The sequence below is a fragment of the Limanda limanda genome, chromosome 7 (genome assembly GCF_963576545.1).
Source record: "Limanda limanda chromosome 7, fLimLim1.1, whole genome shotgun sequence".
Taxonomy (NCBI): Eukaryota; Metazoa; Chordata; class Actinopteri; order Pleuronectiformes; family Pleuronectidae; genus Limanda; species Limanda limanda.
The window spans coordinates 17,803,938-17,819,926 of NC_083642.1; the positions used below are offsets into that span (position 1 = coordinate 17,803,938).

General features: G+C 45.2%; 1 protein-coding gene across 1 annotated transcript in view; it reads left to right on the forward strand.

Moving 5' to 3' along the window:
• LOC133005659 (forkhead box protein J3-like) overlaps positions 1 to 5,064 on the forward strand; it is a 43,364-nt gene extending 38,300 nt beyond the window's left edge. Inside the window, exons 8-11 of the mRNA XM_061075406.1 lie at positions 716 to 817; positions 2,096 to 2,368; positions 3,404 to 3,508; positions 4,613 to 5,064. Coding sequence (XP_060931389.1) covers positions 716 to 817; positions 2,096 to 2,368; positions 3,404 to 3,508; positions 4,613 to 4,728 — 596 coding nt within the window. The 3' untranslated portion in view covers positions 4,729 to 5,064. The remainder of the gene's footprint in view (positions 1 to 715; positions 818 to 2,095; positions 2,369 to 3,403; positions 3,509 to 4,612) is intronic.
• Positions 5,065 to 15,989: the final 10,925 nt, after the last annotated feature.

Below are 15,989 nucleotides of genomic sequence, written 5' to 3' on the forward strand. Positions count from 1 at the left end.
AGAACAGTTATCTCAGGTATAGCAAAAAAATGAATATATACAGTTTAACATTCAATTAAATATAAAATATAAAATACATCTGTAAAATATATCAAATATAAATGTATTAATGTTACAAATGCAGAGGATCTCTTACTGCACTGCAGAGCTGCATCAAATCAGTATTTTTCTTGTATTTGACTGTGTTACACATTTTGCAGCGCTTTGCATACAGTGACATAATGTGCAAACGTGTCAATCCATGTTCAGCCCCCAGTGCAGAACGAGATCTTTCTTTCTTTCTTTCTGCACTGTGGACGTGGACTGAAACATTCCCAGTCCTTGCACCTTCATGCCATTTGAAAATTCGGATTGAATCTTTTATGTTCTGTGTGCGAGTCCACCAAAGAAATGGCCCCAGACATTAAACTTCCTGCTGTTTACACCTTTAGTTTTAGCTCATGTATATTTCGACGAGGCAATGTCGCACACTAAGGTCGTCTACTTTTATTTGTGGAGCTGTTTTAAGAATGATGAGATAGTTGGTGTACAGTTACACAGTTAGAAGATACACTGCTGCTTTTCTGTTGGAAAATGTCAGGGGACAGAAGATAATTACTTTAATCATCTCTTGTAATGATTGACATTATCACAGCTGCAAATATGATTGTGTGTGTGTGTGTGTGTGTGTGTGTGTGTGTGTGTGTGTGTGTGTGTGTGTGTGTGTGTGTCCCAGGCATTTCATCAGACTGGTATCCCAACCTGGACTGGCTGAAGGAGAGCTGCCGCATTGCTACCAGCTACAACTGGGCTGACGTTGACCTCTCCCCGTTTCAAGGTAACACGCACGTATGCACACACACACACGCACACATATACACATGCAGACACGCACACCGCTAAGTGTGAATGGCAAGGGACATCAATGAAGCCCTTTCTGCACAGAACAGATAAAACCGATAACAGATGATGATGCCGATCTGCTGTTTTGATTGAACCATTCTGATTCGTCTCTACACTTTCATATCAACTCGCCCTCGAGGCACAACATTTGAATATCCTCTGCTGTATTAGTATTGGCCCAATAAAAGTCATTATCCTCCATCTGAGAGGTTGCCACAGTCTGTTACTGTCTCACACACACACACACACACAAACACACACACCAATTGTATGATGTGCATAATCCAATTAGGCCCCAGCTCAGTAACAGCCTCTTATCACGGTCAGCGCACAAAGCCGGCAACATCCACACAGGATGGAGGATGACGGCCGGTCTTCTGACACACAGGCGGCCGCTGCCTCTCTCTCTCTTGCTCCTCTCGCAGCGCTTGACCTCCCTCACGCCGCCGCCGTCTCTGGCTCAGCTCCATAGAGCAGGAACGCAGCGTCTCTTGTGTCTGTTCATCCTAAACACAAAACAGAGACACATGAAGCTGATGTTGAGAGAAATCACAGGACGATCTGTAGAGTAGAAGCTCGGCTGTGTCTTTGTTGGAAGATGCAAGTAATAAAAAGGGTTCAGGGTCTTGACCAAGCCTTTTTCAAGATGGGATGTTACAATAATATATGATAAAAATAAATGGGATATTAACAGTTAGGAGTGTTTTCACCACAAGCTCAGTATATAGGAGACCTGAATTTGATCTACATTAAGGAAATGTAACAAGATTCAATTCAAGAGTCAGTAAAACGTTGCACCATACAATGAAATTCATACTTTGCCAGTTCTCCATTGACACAAGAATAAACACAAAAATAAGGATTAACGAAACACAACATTCAATATCCTGGAAGCTGAGGAAGCACGATTCAAACTCACAGAAGATTGTTTCATAGCTTCAACAGTTTTGTTTTTGTTGTGATTGTGCAACCACAGAAAATGGAAGCTTGAAATGTACTATATTTTATTCAGTATTCGTTGTGGCTTCAAAGATAAAGTTGTGACACAGTTAGAATAAGTTAAAAGTGAAGTTTATATTTCAAATGTTTGTATCTAACACTCGGGCTGCTTATGAGGACACGTATGTGACGAACTGAGAACATTTGGTTTAGGATTCAAAACAGTGAGCGTCTGTCACAGTCGGTCACCGCCTCCTCTGTCTGTGTGAGTCAGGTCTGAAGGAGAACATGCGTCAGGCCGAGCTCAACAACTGGTCGCTGGACGCCGCCCAGATGGCCGACCTGTGCTCCTCCATCAACCAGTTCTTCACGGCCACGGGGGTCATCCCCCCGCAGGGCGCCGCCCACCCACAAGCTCAGGTCCAACACCCGACACCACCAGGGGCGCCGCAGCACCCGGCTCAGCCGCACGGGGCCATGCACCCGAAGGCCAGCCAGCACAATCAGCACGGGCAACACAACCAACACGGCCAACACATCAGCACAGGTCAGTGTACTGTTCTATCACAGGTGGGAGACTGCACAAAGTAAAACACAAAATACAGTATATTATAAAGATATACTAATGTGCAATATGATAACGTACTGAACAAAGTGCAATCACCACAAATCTTCTACGGAAGTTAGTAAATTAATATGCTAAGATAATATGTGCAGGCTTAGCAGGTTTATTGCACAGATAACTTATGTTGCGCCTGTAACAGGTTGTTTAAAATATCTGCACTGAAAGAAAGGTTTCAAAGTCTCAGAGCTCGGGTGATTTGAAAGACCTGGAAAATAAGGACATCGTTAAAAACATTCAGGAAGTACCGCACGCATGTCATCAGCCTGGTAAAGCAACAACAAGTTCAACAGCAAGTTGAAATCGTCTGCAGAAAAGGGGGCTGTATTTTCTAAACTTGAGACCTAAAGGTACAAGTGAAGCATGGTGTAGTTTACAGTTTCACTACCTCACTGTTAAAGGGAGAAGTGACACTTCTCAAGGAGCCGGGTGGAGGATCTCTCTCTCTCTCTCTAACATCTCCCCCCTCCTGCTCCGCCATAGCTTTCCTGGGCTGCAAAGGGGACACACAAAGCTAAAGCACAAGTGGACATTGTGAAAGTAAAGTTCAACATTTCAATGCCTGAGGGGAAAAAAAACATATCATATCTCCAGTTTTTGGGATAATCGAAGAAAAACAGGAAGCAAAGGAAGGAAAAAAGAATGAGATAAACTCTCTTTCTAAATTTTCTCAAGATCATTGTTTCACTGAGATCAAACAAGGCTGTGTTTTAGAAATCCTGATAATTTGATAATATCCAAGCCCCAAAAGGATAATATCTTATAAGATCATTATATAGAACAAATATTTATGCCGAGTGGCTGTGGCTAAGCATGAGATGCCAGTAAATGTGTGTGTGTGTGTGTGGTATGTGTGTGCACGTGATCACAGCTTGCATACCGTGAAGACACACACGCATGTGAGAATGTCGGGCTCGAATCTGACAGTTAGTCATTGCCCTTTTATCTGTTCTCCCACAGGGAACATGTACATGGACTCGAGACAGAACATTTCCTCTCTGATGGGCCCACCACCGGGATACCCCCACATGCCTCCTATGAGCAACACGGCCCCGACCATGACAGGTAACCCCCCCACCCACACATCTCTCTCAACAGGTTGGGAGGAGCTGCTAGAAATGCAGGGTGCAGAATGTGATTTGCTTCTAATCTGCAGAGGGAGTGAGTCCTTCTTCCACAGAGCTCCACCATGTTACACCTCCATGTTTCTGCAGACAAAACTAACTCTGGCTCCAGAGAGGCACCTCCACATTTTTATGTTATCTCAAGGCCACTGGAGTTTCTCCTCCAGAGGGAGGGGGAGACCATTCAATTGGTTGCAATACTCAGCTGTACCACTAGATGGCACTAATGCCCTCACAGTGAATGTTGGAAACAGTGCTCCAGTCATGTAGTGCTGCACTTTCATAAAGTCAGGGACTCACAGGAGATGGATTGGAAATGTTATAAAATTTGATTTGACTGAGATTGAAATCTATAATCCCCAGTATGAGACCAACACTGGAACCTGATCTTACTTTTTTCAAATATGACAGCTCCTCCAGAGAAACAGGCGCCACATACAGATGTTTTCACAGGCTAATTGGTACTGACCAATTACCCTCAAGTGGCAACAGCCATTATTTTTGGGGCATCCGGTGTGGAGTCCCTGTTCACTCTCTGACTGGTTTCTTTTTATCAATGAAGTCAAGCATTTCTCCACACAAACAAACGCAGAGCAGCACATGAATGCAGTTGAATAAAAGATAAAGATATGCACTGTTCACATAATGCAACAAAACAAAGACATAGTAAAGTTTAAAATTGTTTCATGTTGTTTAATCCGCACCTTTCTGAACTTTTCCCTAAACAATTGAATTTAAAATCCCTGAATAAAATACATTTGCCTGTTTGGCCTGCTGGATTACATTATGTTTTTTGGTAGTGTTTTTGCTTTGAAATTGCATCAGTGAGTCATTGAAATCATTGAGCTGCCATCTCAGTACCTATGTCTCCACATTAGAATTAATGTCCTTTATTTGCTTGATGCTGATGCTGTTTTTATTCTTACACAAACTATTCTCTTTTATTCTAAACCTCTTGTAAATACAATAATAGTTAATACAAAAAATCGGAGTGACACAGAATTTATCAGGACTAAGTCTCACTCTCATCTTTGTCCATGTCCAGGTCACCACAGCCAGCTGAGCCAGCAGCACGCGCTGCCTCCGGGACACTTTCAGGTGAGACGCATGCTCGCCGCAGACGACATCCAGGACGACTTTGACTGGGACTCCATTGTTTAAATGGAGCCGTAAGTTGGACAGAGACAATGAAGGTCGAGGGACATGAAGACGTCATGTGATGACAGGTGAGGTAAGGAACCTGCACACCTGCTCCTGACACCAGTGTAACAAAACAGAAGACAATCCACCAGAAAACAAACGGAAAGATTTCTTTTCCTCTAATCTTGCTGGCTTTTTATTTCTGGCTCCACTGGTCGATGACTCTAAAGACAATCAAATCAAACAAATGAGACTTAAAAAACGGGATTGGACCGAATCAAGACGCAAAGGACACGTCTTTCAGAGCAGAAGGACGCCGGCGGCTCTCTGAACTGTCTCATATTGTGTGTGTGTGTGTGTGTGTCTCAGCGCCAAAAGGGTTACAAGTCGCCAAAGTGTTGTTGAATCGTCTGTGAATTATTTACCCTTCGTTTTCTTACATCTTTTTACGTTTCCTGCTGCAACTTGTGTCCCGTGTCGGTGAAATCTCAGCACCGGTGGCTGATCTGAAAAAAATATATATGACTTTCATACACACACTGCACTGGTTTTATGAATTACATCCTTCTGTCTCTTTGCACCATTTCTTTGTTCACTAATACTGAACAATACAGCTCCTGTCCAATTACTTTTTGAAAAAAAAGATAGGGAAAAAAGCAGCAGAGCGCCACCTGCTGGTCAAACACAGCCACCATTTTGCTTCCTCTGCCTCAAAGATTGTTCTATGCGGCACAATCTGTTTTTAGTTCTGTCACAGTGTTCATCGATTCTAAACTTTCTCCACTTTATTTCATCATTTTACATTTTTTGTGACAGTCCATGATGCCATGTTCTCAGGGTGTTGCATCCGTTAACATCATCACATCTCTGCCGTTTCTATGTGAGGTCGACTGTGCAGCACTCTGTGTTAGCGTCCGGTTAGCGAGCAGCGAGTGTCCTGGTGAGGAATCCCAAATCCTCATTTGTCAGCTAATAAGCTAAACAGTGTGGAATGATATGGCCACTGATTGAAATAGAAAAGACACTCGGACTTCGCTGAGGTATAATCCATTTTAAGGAAACATGCATATCACTTATGAACAGGCAGAGGAGACCGGCTGTGACTCGCCTCATCTCGGAGAAGATGAGCCCTTTTTTTTTTTGCACAACGTGAAGCTCGACAGCATCTAGCAAAAGAGAAACATTTTATTTCTTTGTTTCAAAAGACATTCAGAAAAAAGAATATGGAGCAGCAAAAGTTTGAGATATTCAACTTTTTTTTACTGTGATGTTTACTTTTGTCTTTGTGTACAAGTGTGTGTTGTCCTCTCTGATTTCCTTTGGCTCCATACAGCTTAAAAAAAATACACATAAAGAGACCAATACTTTGTTTGTATAACGTGGGTACGCAGTGAAACACGGGACCTTAAAGTGCTCTTTGCCTTGGAAGATCTCAGTGATTGTTCGGTTGGTCAAAAATAAGGTCTCGCTATAGAAAAAAAAAAAGAAAAATACTCTGTATTATTGCCATTAAATGCTGTATTACAGTGACCAGCATATATATCTTGTATGTTTGTGTGTTGTTGTCCTTGTAAATAACAGTATGTTCCCCCTGTTTGCCCTTGAAAAACACAGACCGATGAAAACAACGAATGGAGAGAAAGTATTTTGTTATCCGTCCTTCAGGGGACATACTATGTACATACCGTCAGTATATTGTAAATAAGTGGTAAAAGAGAAAAAAACAGGAACAACTTTGGCGTTTTGTGTGTCATAAATAATCTGTGTATGGCGGTTCAACAGTTAAATTCTGTTTCAGTGTTTATTAAAAATGTCATTGACCATTTTTACTGCGAAACCTCTCGTCTGCTGTTGTTTTGGAGCGATGCCGGACAAGCTGCTGAGCTGTTCTTTAACTTTAACACGCTGCATACTTCTGCCAAAAAGTCCTCTTTAAATTCAGTCTGCATAAACCCACAGATATCAGTTAAACCTAGATATGAACTCATCTCTCATTTCCTGGTCGATGCTCAGACTTCGTTAGAAAATAAATTTGTTGATGTTGCTTTGAAGACTTTTGTTTGATCTGTATTAGTTCACTGAAGTCGAGGGCAAAAGGGGACACATTTTATAATGAAAAATATCTTTGATTCCAAACTAAACAGTTGAAAAGTGTTGTTAGGTGGATAACTGTTGGTTTTCTCTAAGATGCATTGAAATACTAGAATGGCATTTTTTTGTGATCCTGTTGACAAACATCAATGAAACCTCATTTAAATTCACTAGATACAGATTTTTATTTAGATCTGCATCAAATCGCACAAATTCATACGTACAAGTCTACAAAACATGCCTCATTTTTTAATCAAGATCTCTCAAACTTAAGAAAAAGTCCTTGAGCTGCACCCAATTGAAATAGGTTATTCTTTTATGCCAAGCCCCACCCATTCACAAAGCATCATTTAAAATTGGCTCAGTAGTTGTTTCTTAATGGGAGTGAAACCACAACTCCCCGGGAGGAGAGATCCTTAAGATCAGGTTGTCAAGATAACTTTGTGCTTCTTGTGACCTTCGGAGCTTGTTGTCCAACAGGTGTCAGCCTCGGTCCGAGCAACAGTTATAGTTTGATCTGTATTAGATCACTGAAGTCGAGGGCAAAAGGCGACACATTTTAAATTGAAAAATATCTTTGATTCCAAACTAAACAGTTGAAAAGTGTTGTTAGGTGGATTACTGTTGGTTTTCTTTAAGGTGCATTAAAATACTAGAATGTCCTGCTGACAAACAATAATGAAACCTCATTTAAGTTCCCTAGACACCGATTTTTATTTAGATCTGCATCATATTGCACAAACTCATACATACTAGTCTCCTAAACATGCCTCATATTTCATCAAGATCCATGAATTTTTGAAATCTCTCACCGTTATAAAAAGTCCTGGATCTGCACCCAAATGAAATAGGTTATTCTTTTATGCCAAGCCCCACCCATTCACAAAGCATCATTTAAAATTGGCTCAGTAGTTGTTTCTTAATGGGAGTGAAACCACAACTCCCCGAGAGGAGAGATCTGCTTGTCCAGATAACTTTGTGCTTCTTGTGACCTTCGGAGCTTGTTGTCCAACAGGTGTCAGCCTCGGTCCGAGCAACAGTTAGTTTGACCGGCGCGGCCTGTAAACTCCCAGCAGACCACCCATGCTCGCTTGTGTGAAAGTCACACAGTGTTCTAACTGTATTTACGGCTCTTGTCTTTGGGGGAAACCCGTTTTGAAAAGCAGCTCGCACTCTCCCTCTCTCTCTCTCTCTCAACGGTCAGCCTGCCACTTTTCTTTGCAAGATAAAGACTGATGATTGTAAAGGTTGATACAGATGCATTACAGACGCCTCTTTCATTCAGCGTTTGCTTTTTATTGACAGTGAAGTACTTTAACTTTCTTGGCTCTCAACTCTGGTGTTTCAGGATTATCTGCAGAGGGCTCACACAGTCTGTCTGTCTCTTTTGTTTCATAAAAGCTTTAACCATTTAATTTCTCAGGCTGACCAGTCACAGGTTGAAGTGCCTGTCTGGTCCTGATAACACTGTATCTGTGTGTCTAAGTGGTGTGTGTGTGTGTGTGTGTGTGTGTGAGCGCTGCTGATATTGCAGGGTTTGCAGACCCTGATCCATCTTGCTGCTCCGACCCAGAGACCCTCCTCCCAAGCCGCCGTGCCCCCTGCTCCGTCAACCCGCCCAGCCCCACCACCAGTACCAGCCCCCCTCCTCCAATCCTAGCTCCGGCAGTTACACGCTCAGCCCTCTCTCCAGCTGTGTGCCAGTCCCTCTCTCTCTCTCACTCTCTCTCTCACACTCCCCTTCTCTCTCTCTCTCTACTTCCTCAAAGTGCCCAGAGCTCCTTCTCTTTTCTCTGGTCCTCTCTACATCCCTCCACCACTCCTCTTCTTCGTCCTCCAGCTGCGAGACCGGCCCGGCCCATTCATCTCCACCTCCGAGCCCAAAAAGGATCTCAAGCCTTCTTACTTTTTTCCTCAAACCTTCCAGTGAACACCCCATTTTTGTTTTTATCCTTGACCTTTTTTGGTGTGTCACCCTTCCCGTCGTCCGGAGAGGCCGGTTGGCGTGTGTGTGTGTGTGTGTGTGTCTGGCGTGTGTCTGGTTTGCGTGCGGCAGCGTGTTCGAGGGCTCCGGTGTCGTGCTCTTTGCCCCGAGGGAGTTCCTGAAGGTCGTGACTGGAGGAGACACAAAGTTTTTCGGCACCATGAATGTCCAGCTGCTGCTCCTGCTGGCCCTGGCCGGCCCTTTCTGCGCCTTCACACACGCAAGTAAGTAAAACTGTCTGCAGACCGGGTGCTGCTGTGAGCACACCGTGTCCCCTCTCTGCCTCCATGTGCCCGAACCACACCACTCTTTGTCTGCTTTAATCCCCCCCGACTCAACAGTGTCACCACGGAGGCTGGTCTCACTGAGGAAATCCAATCTGTTTTCATTCATGAATACTTAAAAAATGGTTTATCATATTGAAATCATTTTTAAACCGCTTGATATTTGACATGCTTTTACTTTTAAATGATCTTTTTAAATATATCTTAGTTTGACCAATAGATTGAAAACGTTAAACTCAAGGTGTTAAAATATCAAACGAGCTCAAATGGATAATCTGTGTGGATTTTCACAGCCAAACGTCTCCCTTATCTTCCTTCTCTCGTTCTCACGTCACACTCCCGAATTCCGGCCCGGGAAGGAAAAGTTTGATTTGTGGACACAAGGGAGAAATGTGATATAATAGCAGCAGCTCAGCCGCCTCGTGTCTGTTAAATTCTTGGCACCGGTAAAGAGAAAGAAAGGAATATCCTTTTGAAGCCTCACAAAACAGAGCTCGTACTCGGGCAGGGAGGGCGGGACCGGACGGGACCGGACCGGGGGGGGGGGCTGTAAACTGTAACGCACACCGTACACATTTATGTGAAAGCTTATCCAGCGGCCTCCTGCCTCACGCTCTTTTGCAGCCACAACTTCACTCCTTTTTCCTGACTTTGCATCGCTGCTGTCCATGTTCCCTTCTTTCTTTCCTCCTGTCTTTCTATTATTTATTTTGGTCTTCCTGTCTCTTTCTCTCTCTCTCTCTCTCTTTGTCTTTCTTGCTGTCTTTCCATCTTTCAGCCTTTCCGTCTTCCTGCCTATCTTCCTGTCTGTCTTTGTGTCTACCACTCTCTGCCTTCCTTGTCCTCTTTCGGTCTTCCTGTCTATCTGTCTGTTTTTCTTTGTCTTTCTGTCTTTCCATCCTTTGAGCCTTTCAGCACTCTGTCTTCCTGTCCATGTCTTTGTTTATTTCTATTCTCTGTCTGTCTTTTGTTCTGTCTTTCCATCTTTCTTTCTGTCCTTCACCCTGTCCAGATCAGTTTGCCCAGGGGCTGCGTGTGTGTGTGTGTGTGTGTGTGTATGTGTGTGTGTGTGTGTTTGCTGTAGGGCAGGGCTGCGTGTTGCGTGTGTGTATTAATAGAGAGAGGCTCTATAAGGAGGCTCGTATGCATGTGAGAGGACCAGAGGAGAGACAGGCACGGAGCGAGCACCCGCTACGTGATGAGCTTTAGGAGGCGCCCCACCCTCTCTTTTTTTTTGACCCACATGTTATTAAACTGTGCGCCGTGCCGCCCCTTGGCATTTAGCCCTCTTCGGTCGGGGTATCACGCTCTACCACTTGAACCCCACCCCCCTCCCTCCCATGTCTCTTAAAGGGGACATATTATGCCCATTTGACCACAGTTGATATGGTTCCTTGGGGTCTTAATGAAATGTCTGAAACATATTTGGGTCAAAATACCACAAGGATCATTTATAACAGCATCCCTTGTTACCTTGTCTAAAACAGCCCTCCTCAGATTGACCTGTTTGGAGTATGTAGTATGTAGAGACTCCCTACATGGGTATGGTTTGACTATGACGTGTATTCTGGTCGTAATCCCATTGGACGCACTCTAGCGTATCGTTTCTGACGTAGAGGAACCACAACAAATCGCAGGAGTTGTTTTTTTCCAGAGTTTTTGGGACGGTAGACATGCCAGATCCCCAAATGAACGTGTAGAAGCACTACTACAAAAGTGGAATTTTCATTATATGTCCCCGTTAACAGTTCTCTGCCTTTTCTACTCTCACTCCCCTTCCCCTGTTCCAGCTTGATGAGACTGGACCCCGGGGGACGGGGGGGTTAGAGTAGAGACAGAGGGGGGGGGGGGGGGGTTGGGTCTACTTTTAAACGGCAACCTTTGCCGGCCCGGGGACGGCATGCCTGCTCCATTTCCATGGAGGTTTGCTCTGACGAGGAGCCCTTAAACTTTGAGAACCACTCTCGTGTCGGCCTTCTCGATTTTCCCGAGGAAAACGTCAAAATAAGCTTCTCAAACGAGCTCTTTCAGCTCCGTCGCCCCTGCTCTCTTAACTAGCAAGTCCCGCGTTTCCTGTAAAACACTTCACCTCCTGCCTCACAATGCTGCCCCCCCCCCCCCCCCCCCCACACCCCCTCTTCCAGTCTCCTTCTTAATGAGTTTTGTCTGCGTCTCCTGGGCCTATAACATCCCCGTCACATCTGGACGCTGAAGGGCGAGGTCAGCGGCCTTTGTCCCGTGCCCGCTCCTGGAAGTGACTCAAGTGTTGCGCTCACGCTCCAATTATGAGACACATGCCAGTTTTAAGAGGAGCCGCGACGAGCGAGCGCTTCTCACGTCAACAAGTCTCGTTTTTGCGAAAATGTTTTTTAAAAGAAGCCCTCAGTCATACACTCCCACCGAAAAACTTTCCACAGGGAGAAAGACACATCTGTTTATGGAAAGAAGGCAGAGGCCGTTTCAGAGCTGGACCGAGCGCCCGGCGACTCGGAAACAGTAGCGTGGCTTTCAGCTTCCATCAGACTTGAGAGTGGCATTACAATAACAGGACTAAAAAAAAAAGGAGTGAGTCTCCCTGTGGAGTTTCGAGGCGTCTCCTCCGTGAGCTCACGTCTCTCCCACCTTCCAGAGAAAAGTGGAGCTGCTGATTAAGGAACACTGAGAGAGCGGCTGGGTGGAAGTTTTAGAGAGATTACGAATAGACATGAGGAGGCCGGCTGGATGGAATCACCGAGGTCAGGGCGAGTGAAGTGTTTTGTTTGAATGTGAATTTGGGGAGTTTCGAGCGTGGAACGATGCTCCAGCACACACGCTGTTTATTTAGTCATCCCTGCAATGGTTGCATGTCATGAATCATTACATTTCAGGAACTCCTTAGGCCCAAGATTAAAGACCCTCTTAGGTCTGGTACCAGTTGCTGCCCCTGGTGATGGAGTCCAGATGGGATGTAGCTGCGTTTCCTCTTATCTGAGTGAGACCAGGAAGGGGTGGGGGGGGTGGGGAGAACAAATCAGTTCCTGCACAAGTGTGGGTGCTCATTGTGCTGCGTCTGTGATAAGACACAAGCAGGCTGAGGGCCCGTCTCTGTTAGGCGTGTTCGTTTATCCTTTAAGAGAAGATGAGCCGAACTCGGTTTGTCAATCAAGTATTTATTTAGGAAGCAATGATCAGGTTATTAATCAGCAAAACAATGGGCTCCATGTGTTTTTTTTACAAACTTTTTTCTCATCTTATTCTACAGAACAATGCCACGTGCACTATCTCATGTGTGGAGACATTTCACCCCATCCAATGTAGAAGGAAAGGCTGTGTACATTTGAAAATACTGTGCAAAGACCTATGTTAAGAATTACACAACGATGCAGAAGCATATAGTCAAGTGCCCAGAGTTTCCTCAGGGCTCAAATCAGCCTATGACAAAACAAAATTATTATATTTATGTCTGTATATGACAAGGTAAATACAGTTAGTATAAATTATCCACAAAATTTTCAGTTTATTCCCGTTAATTCCCGTTAATTCCCGTATATTCCCGTATATTCTCGTTAATTCCCGTATATTCCCATGGAAAGTTTCCAACTTTGAATATTCCCGTAATTTTGCAACCCTAGCTTCCATACACTCGTCGTATTAGAGCTCCACAAACATCCGGCGCCTGTCCATTTTATAACAGTAGATCTTCGTTCCTCCTGGCTTTTGGAATACGGAAGTGACAAGGAGCCACTCCCTTGACACAGCTGAGCCTGTGATTGCCAAACAGTGGTTGTTGGAGAAAAGATTATTATGTGTCTGCTCTATCGGCTGTACGTTCTGGTTGTACACACATTCGGAGCAACTAAACCAACACAAGGCAACAACAATGTGACGCACATACATTCTAATTTGTAGATTATACATTAGGAAGGAAAAGGTTATTATCAAATCCTTTGTACAAAGGCATAATATCTAGCTCAAACTACTCCTATCTTTATTGTTAAGAGTACAATGATTCTATCTTTATTTGTTTAGAATTCTGTCATGCACAACCTATAGTTAAAATATTGAAATCCTCACATCTCCCCACAGTGCCGTGCATGGCACGCCCCGGTATCTCCTCAGCTGGGCCCTGCTGCTCCAGCTGGGGGGGGATTCACGCTGCTCAGCATCTTAAGTAGTGCAGCGACATGGGCAGGGCGCCGGTATCTCTCTCACATTTTCCCCTCCTCCTCCGCTTGCGAAAACATTCCTGGGCTCGAAAGGTGGAGACACTCACACTCCCTCCGCACACGTCTGCTCGGACCCTTTCCCTCCCGGTACAGGGGCCTGTGAGTTAGTGGCTCACTCACACACACACTAACAGGAGGGGGGGGCTCAGTGACAGCTGATTGTGATCATAATGGATGGAAGCTGCTACTCCCTCCTTTCCTGTCTCGCACTGTATACCTCTGTGTCCCTCACTCCCTCACTCCCTCACTCCCTCTCTCTCTCTCTCTGGAGGTGTTATTTACGCCACGGGAGTGAAACAGCTCCGTAAATCTGCATTCCACCGCCGAGGGAAGTTTTAAAAACCTGCGTCGTCCACAGTGACAGTTATTACCGTCCATTCACGTCTGAATTACATCTTTTTCTACTCGCTTTAACAGGCTGTTCATCAGTAAACTTCTGTCCTCGACCAAATAATGCTTTCCTAAGTCACTTTCACGAACATACACACATCCAGTATGAACTCGGTGGTACTGGGTGATGTTTTGCTGAGTGGCAGGATGATTTCAGGCTGTTGCTTCTCATGGAAACGAGCCAGGACGTGCGGTTTGAAATGATGTAATCGAGGATAAAGTGACCTTGGGCGCACCGCTGAGAAATGTGGAATAATAAGAACAAAATGCCACACTGACGTAATGCCAGTCTAGGGTTTTTGAAAGAATATGCGTGTGTGCGTGTGTGTGGAGATTTTTACACAAAGCTCCATGTATGAGAGGTGTCAAGCTGCACATTAACACAACACTCGCACATTAACAGAGACCGTTATTTACTCCAGGACCCCCGATTCCTTAACACCCAGGTTGTTAGAAACCCTCACCAGCTCCAGGGGTCCTGTCAGATCTGACCCTGTCGTAGGATTTACACGGGGTCATGTACACACACACAGACACACACACACACACACTAACACACGTCTCTCTGGGAGGAAAGACAGCAAACCAGAGGCAGACAGTGTTCCCAGTGGAAACCAGGCAGCAGCAGGAGGGACGCCGGGGCTGCTCCCCCCAGCTTCTCGCTTTTAGAAACATACCGTTCCCTCTGAGCCCCCCCCGACACCCCCACCCTTTCAACCGCCCACCGTTTGGCTTCCCCTGCATCCTCCCCTGCCCTCCCTTTCTCTCTCTCCCCTTTTCCCTCCAGGGATTCATCTTTCTCAAAGGTATAGGCAGCGAACCTATCCTCGGGGAGTGGCGGGATCACGGAGAGAGGAAGACGAGCGAGGAGGACATGAAGATGAAGCGAGGGCAGGGGGTGGGGGGGGGGAGTAAAGTGTTAGTCACTAAAGAAGCCGTATCAGCCCGGGATAGTCGTCACAGTGGGGAGGAAGTACTACTCAGAGCTAATTGTGGGAACTGTACACATAATGAAACTATTGTTAGCGTTACTGGGGACAATTACACAAATAGCGTACGGCCGTAGACCGTTTATCATCGCGTTCATCGCTGTTTGAAAAAAGAAAAAACAACCCCATCATGAGTCTGCCAGGGCGGGAACAAATGTTTGGTTATATTTACCCCCGCCTGTTGCTAATGAACACGCCGTCCAGCGCAGAACTAGGAATAACTCCCCCGATTGTGTCCGAGCCATTCAGAGTTATTTTTATCCCCAAGAAAAGTATTCTCTTCTCTTTCAAGTATTCAGAACAATTAGAGTGAAAAGTGAAATGGTAGGGAGCATGATGTCAGAGCCGAGGTTTATGAGACTCACACAGACGCTGCTCTCTGCTCAGCGAGACGTCGGGTTTATTTTTTTTTCCGAGGAGAACATCCAACGTCGTGTCAGTGGAAAGTTAAACTGCAGACCGTAATTTTGGTGCCACGCGGAAATCCAGCTCCTTAATCTTCCAAGCAGCGCTGTCCAGGCGGAGTTGTCAGTTGTGGCTGGGAGGATGTTGAACCCGGGGAGATGGAGCTGGGGTTATTGGAGGCAAATGATGAGGTTCAACCCAGGCTGCCTCATATTCCAGACCTTGATGAAAGACACAAGGATAAATACACGTTTTTATACGGTTCCTTCAATTCAAAATGAGAGCCTTCGAATTTACTTGCGAGCACAGACTTCTGAGCTGGCTCTCTTCAGACATTAACATAATTTTATCCTATTCTAATAATTAAAGAAACAAGTTAGATCCTAGCTTCTCAGAGAGAAAACAATCTCGTGCCACCCCACCCTCCAATGATTGCACATGTTAAACAGCTGAGGGTTAACAAGCCTCCCGGAGCTCTCCTCACACAGCGGCTCCCTCCACAGGAAATGAGGCAGAGGATGTGGCATGCCTGTACGCAAAGACCGTGCCCCAAAGACAGGATGGAGTGGTGGAGGAATGGAGGCAGGATGTGCAGTAGATGGAGTCACGGGGGTGCGGTGGACCCGCTGTCACCGTGTGCTGATGACGGGAGAAGTCGTTCGGATGGAGAGAGTGTGAGAAAGAGGAAAGGTCGTGGCATGGCTTCATGTCAGGGAGATGAGCATTGAGCTTTTTCAGTTTGACCATCCTGACGGACTGAGGCCGAAACTTTTCAGCTGCAGGTGGAGCGCACACTGCACTGTGTCGCTGCAACTATTTAATATTCGTATTTATCATCGCTTTATATAACTGTGGGGTTAAACAGCTCCCAGTACCAAAGGCAAAACAAAATTGATTTGAATAGTCTTTAAAAAAAAGGATCCCAAAATCTGTC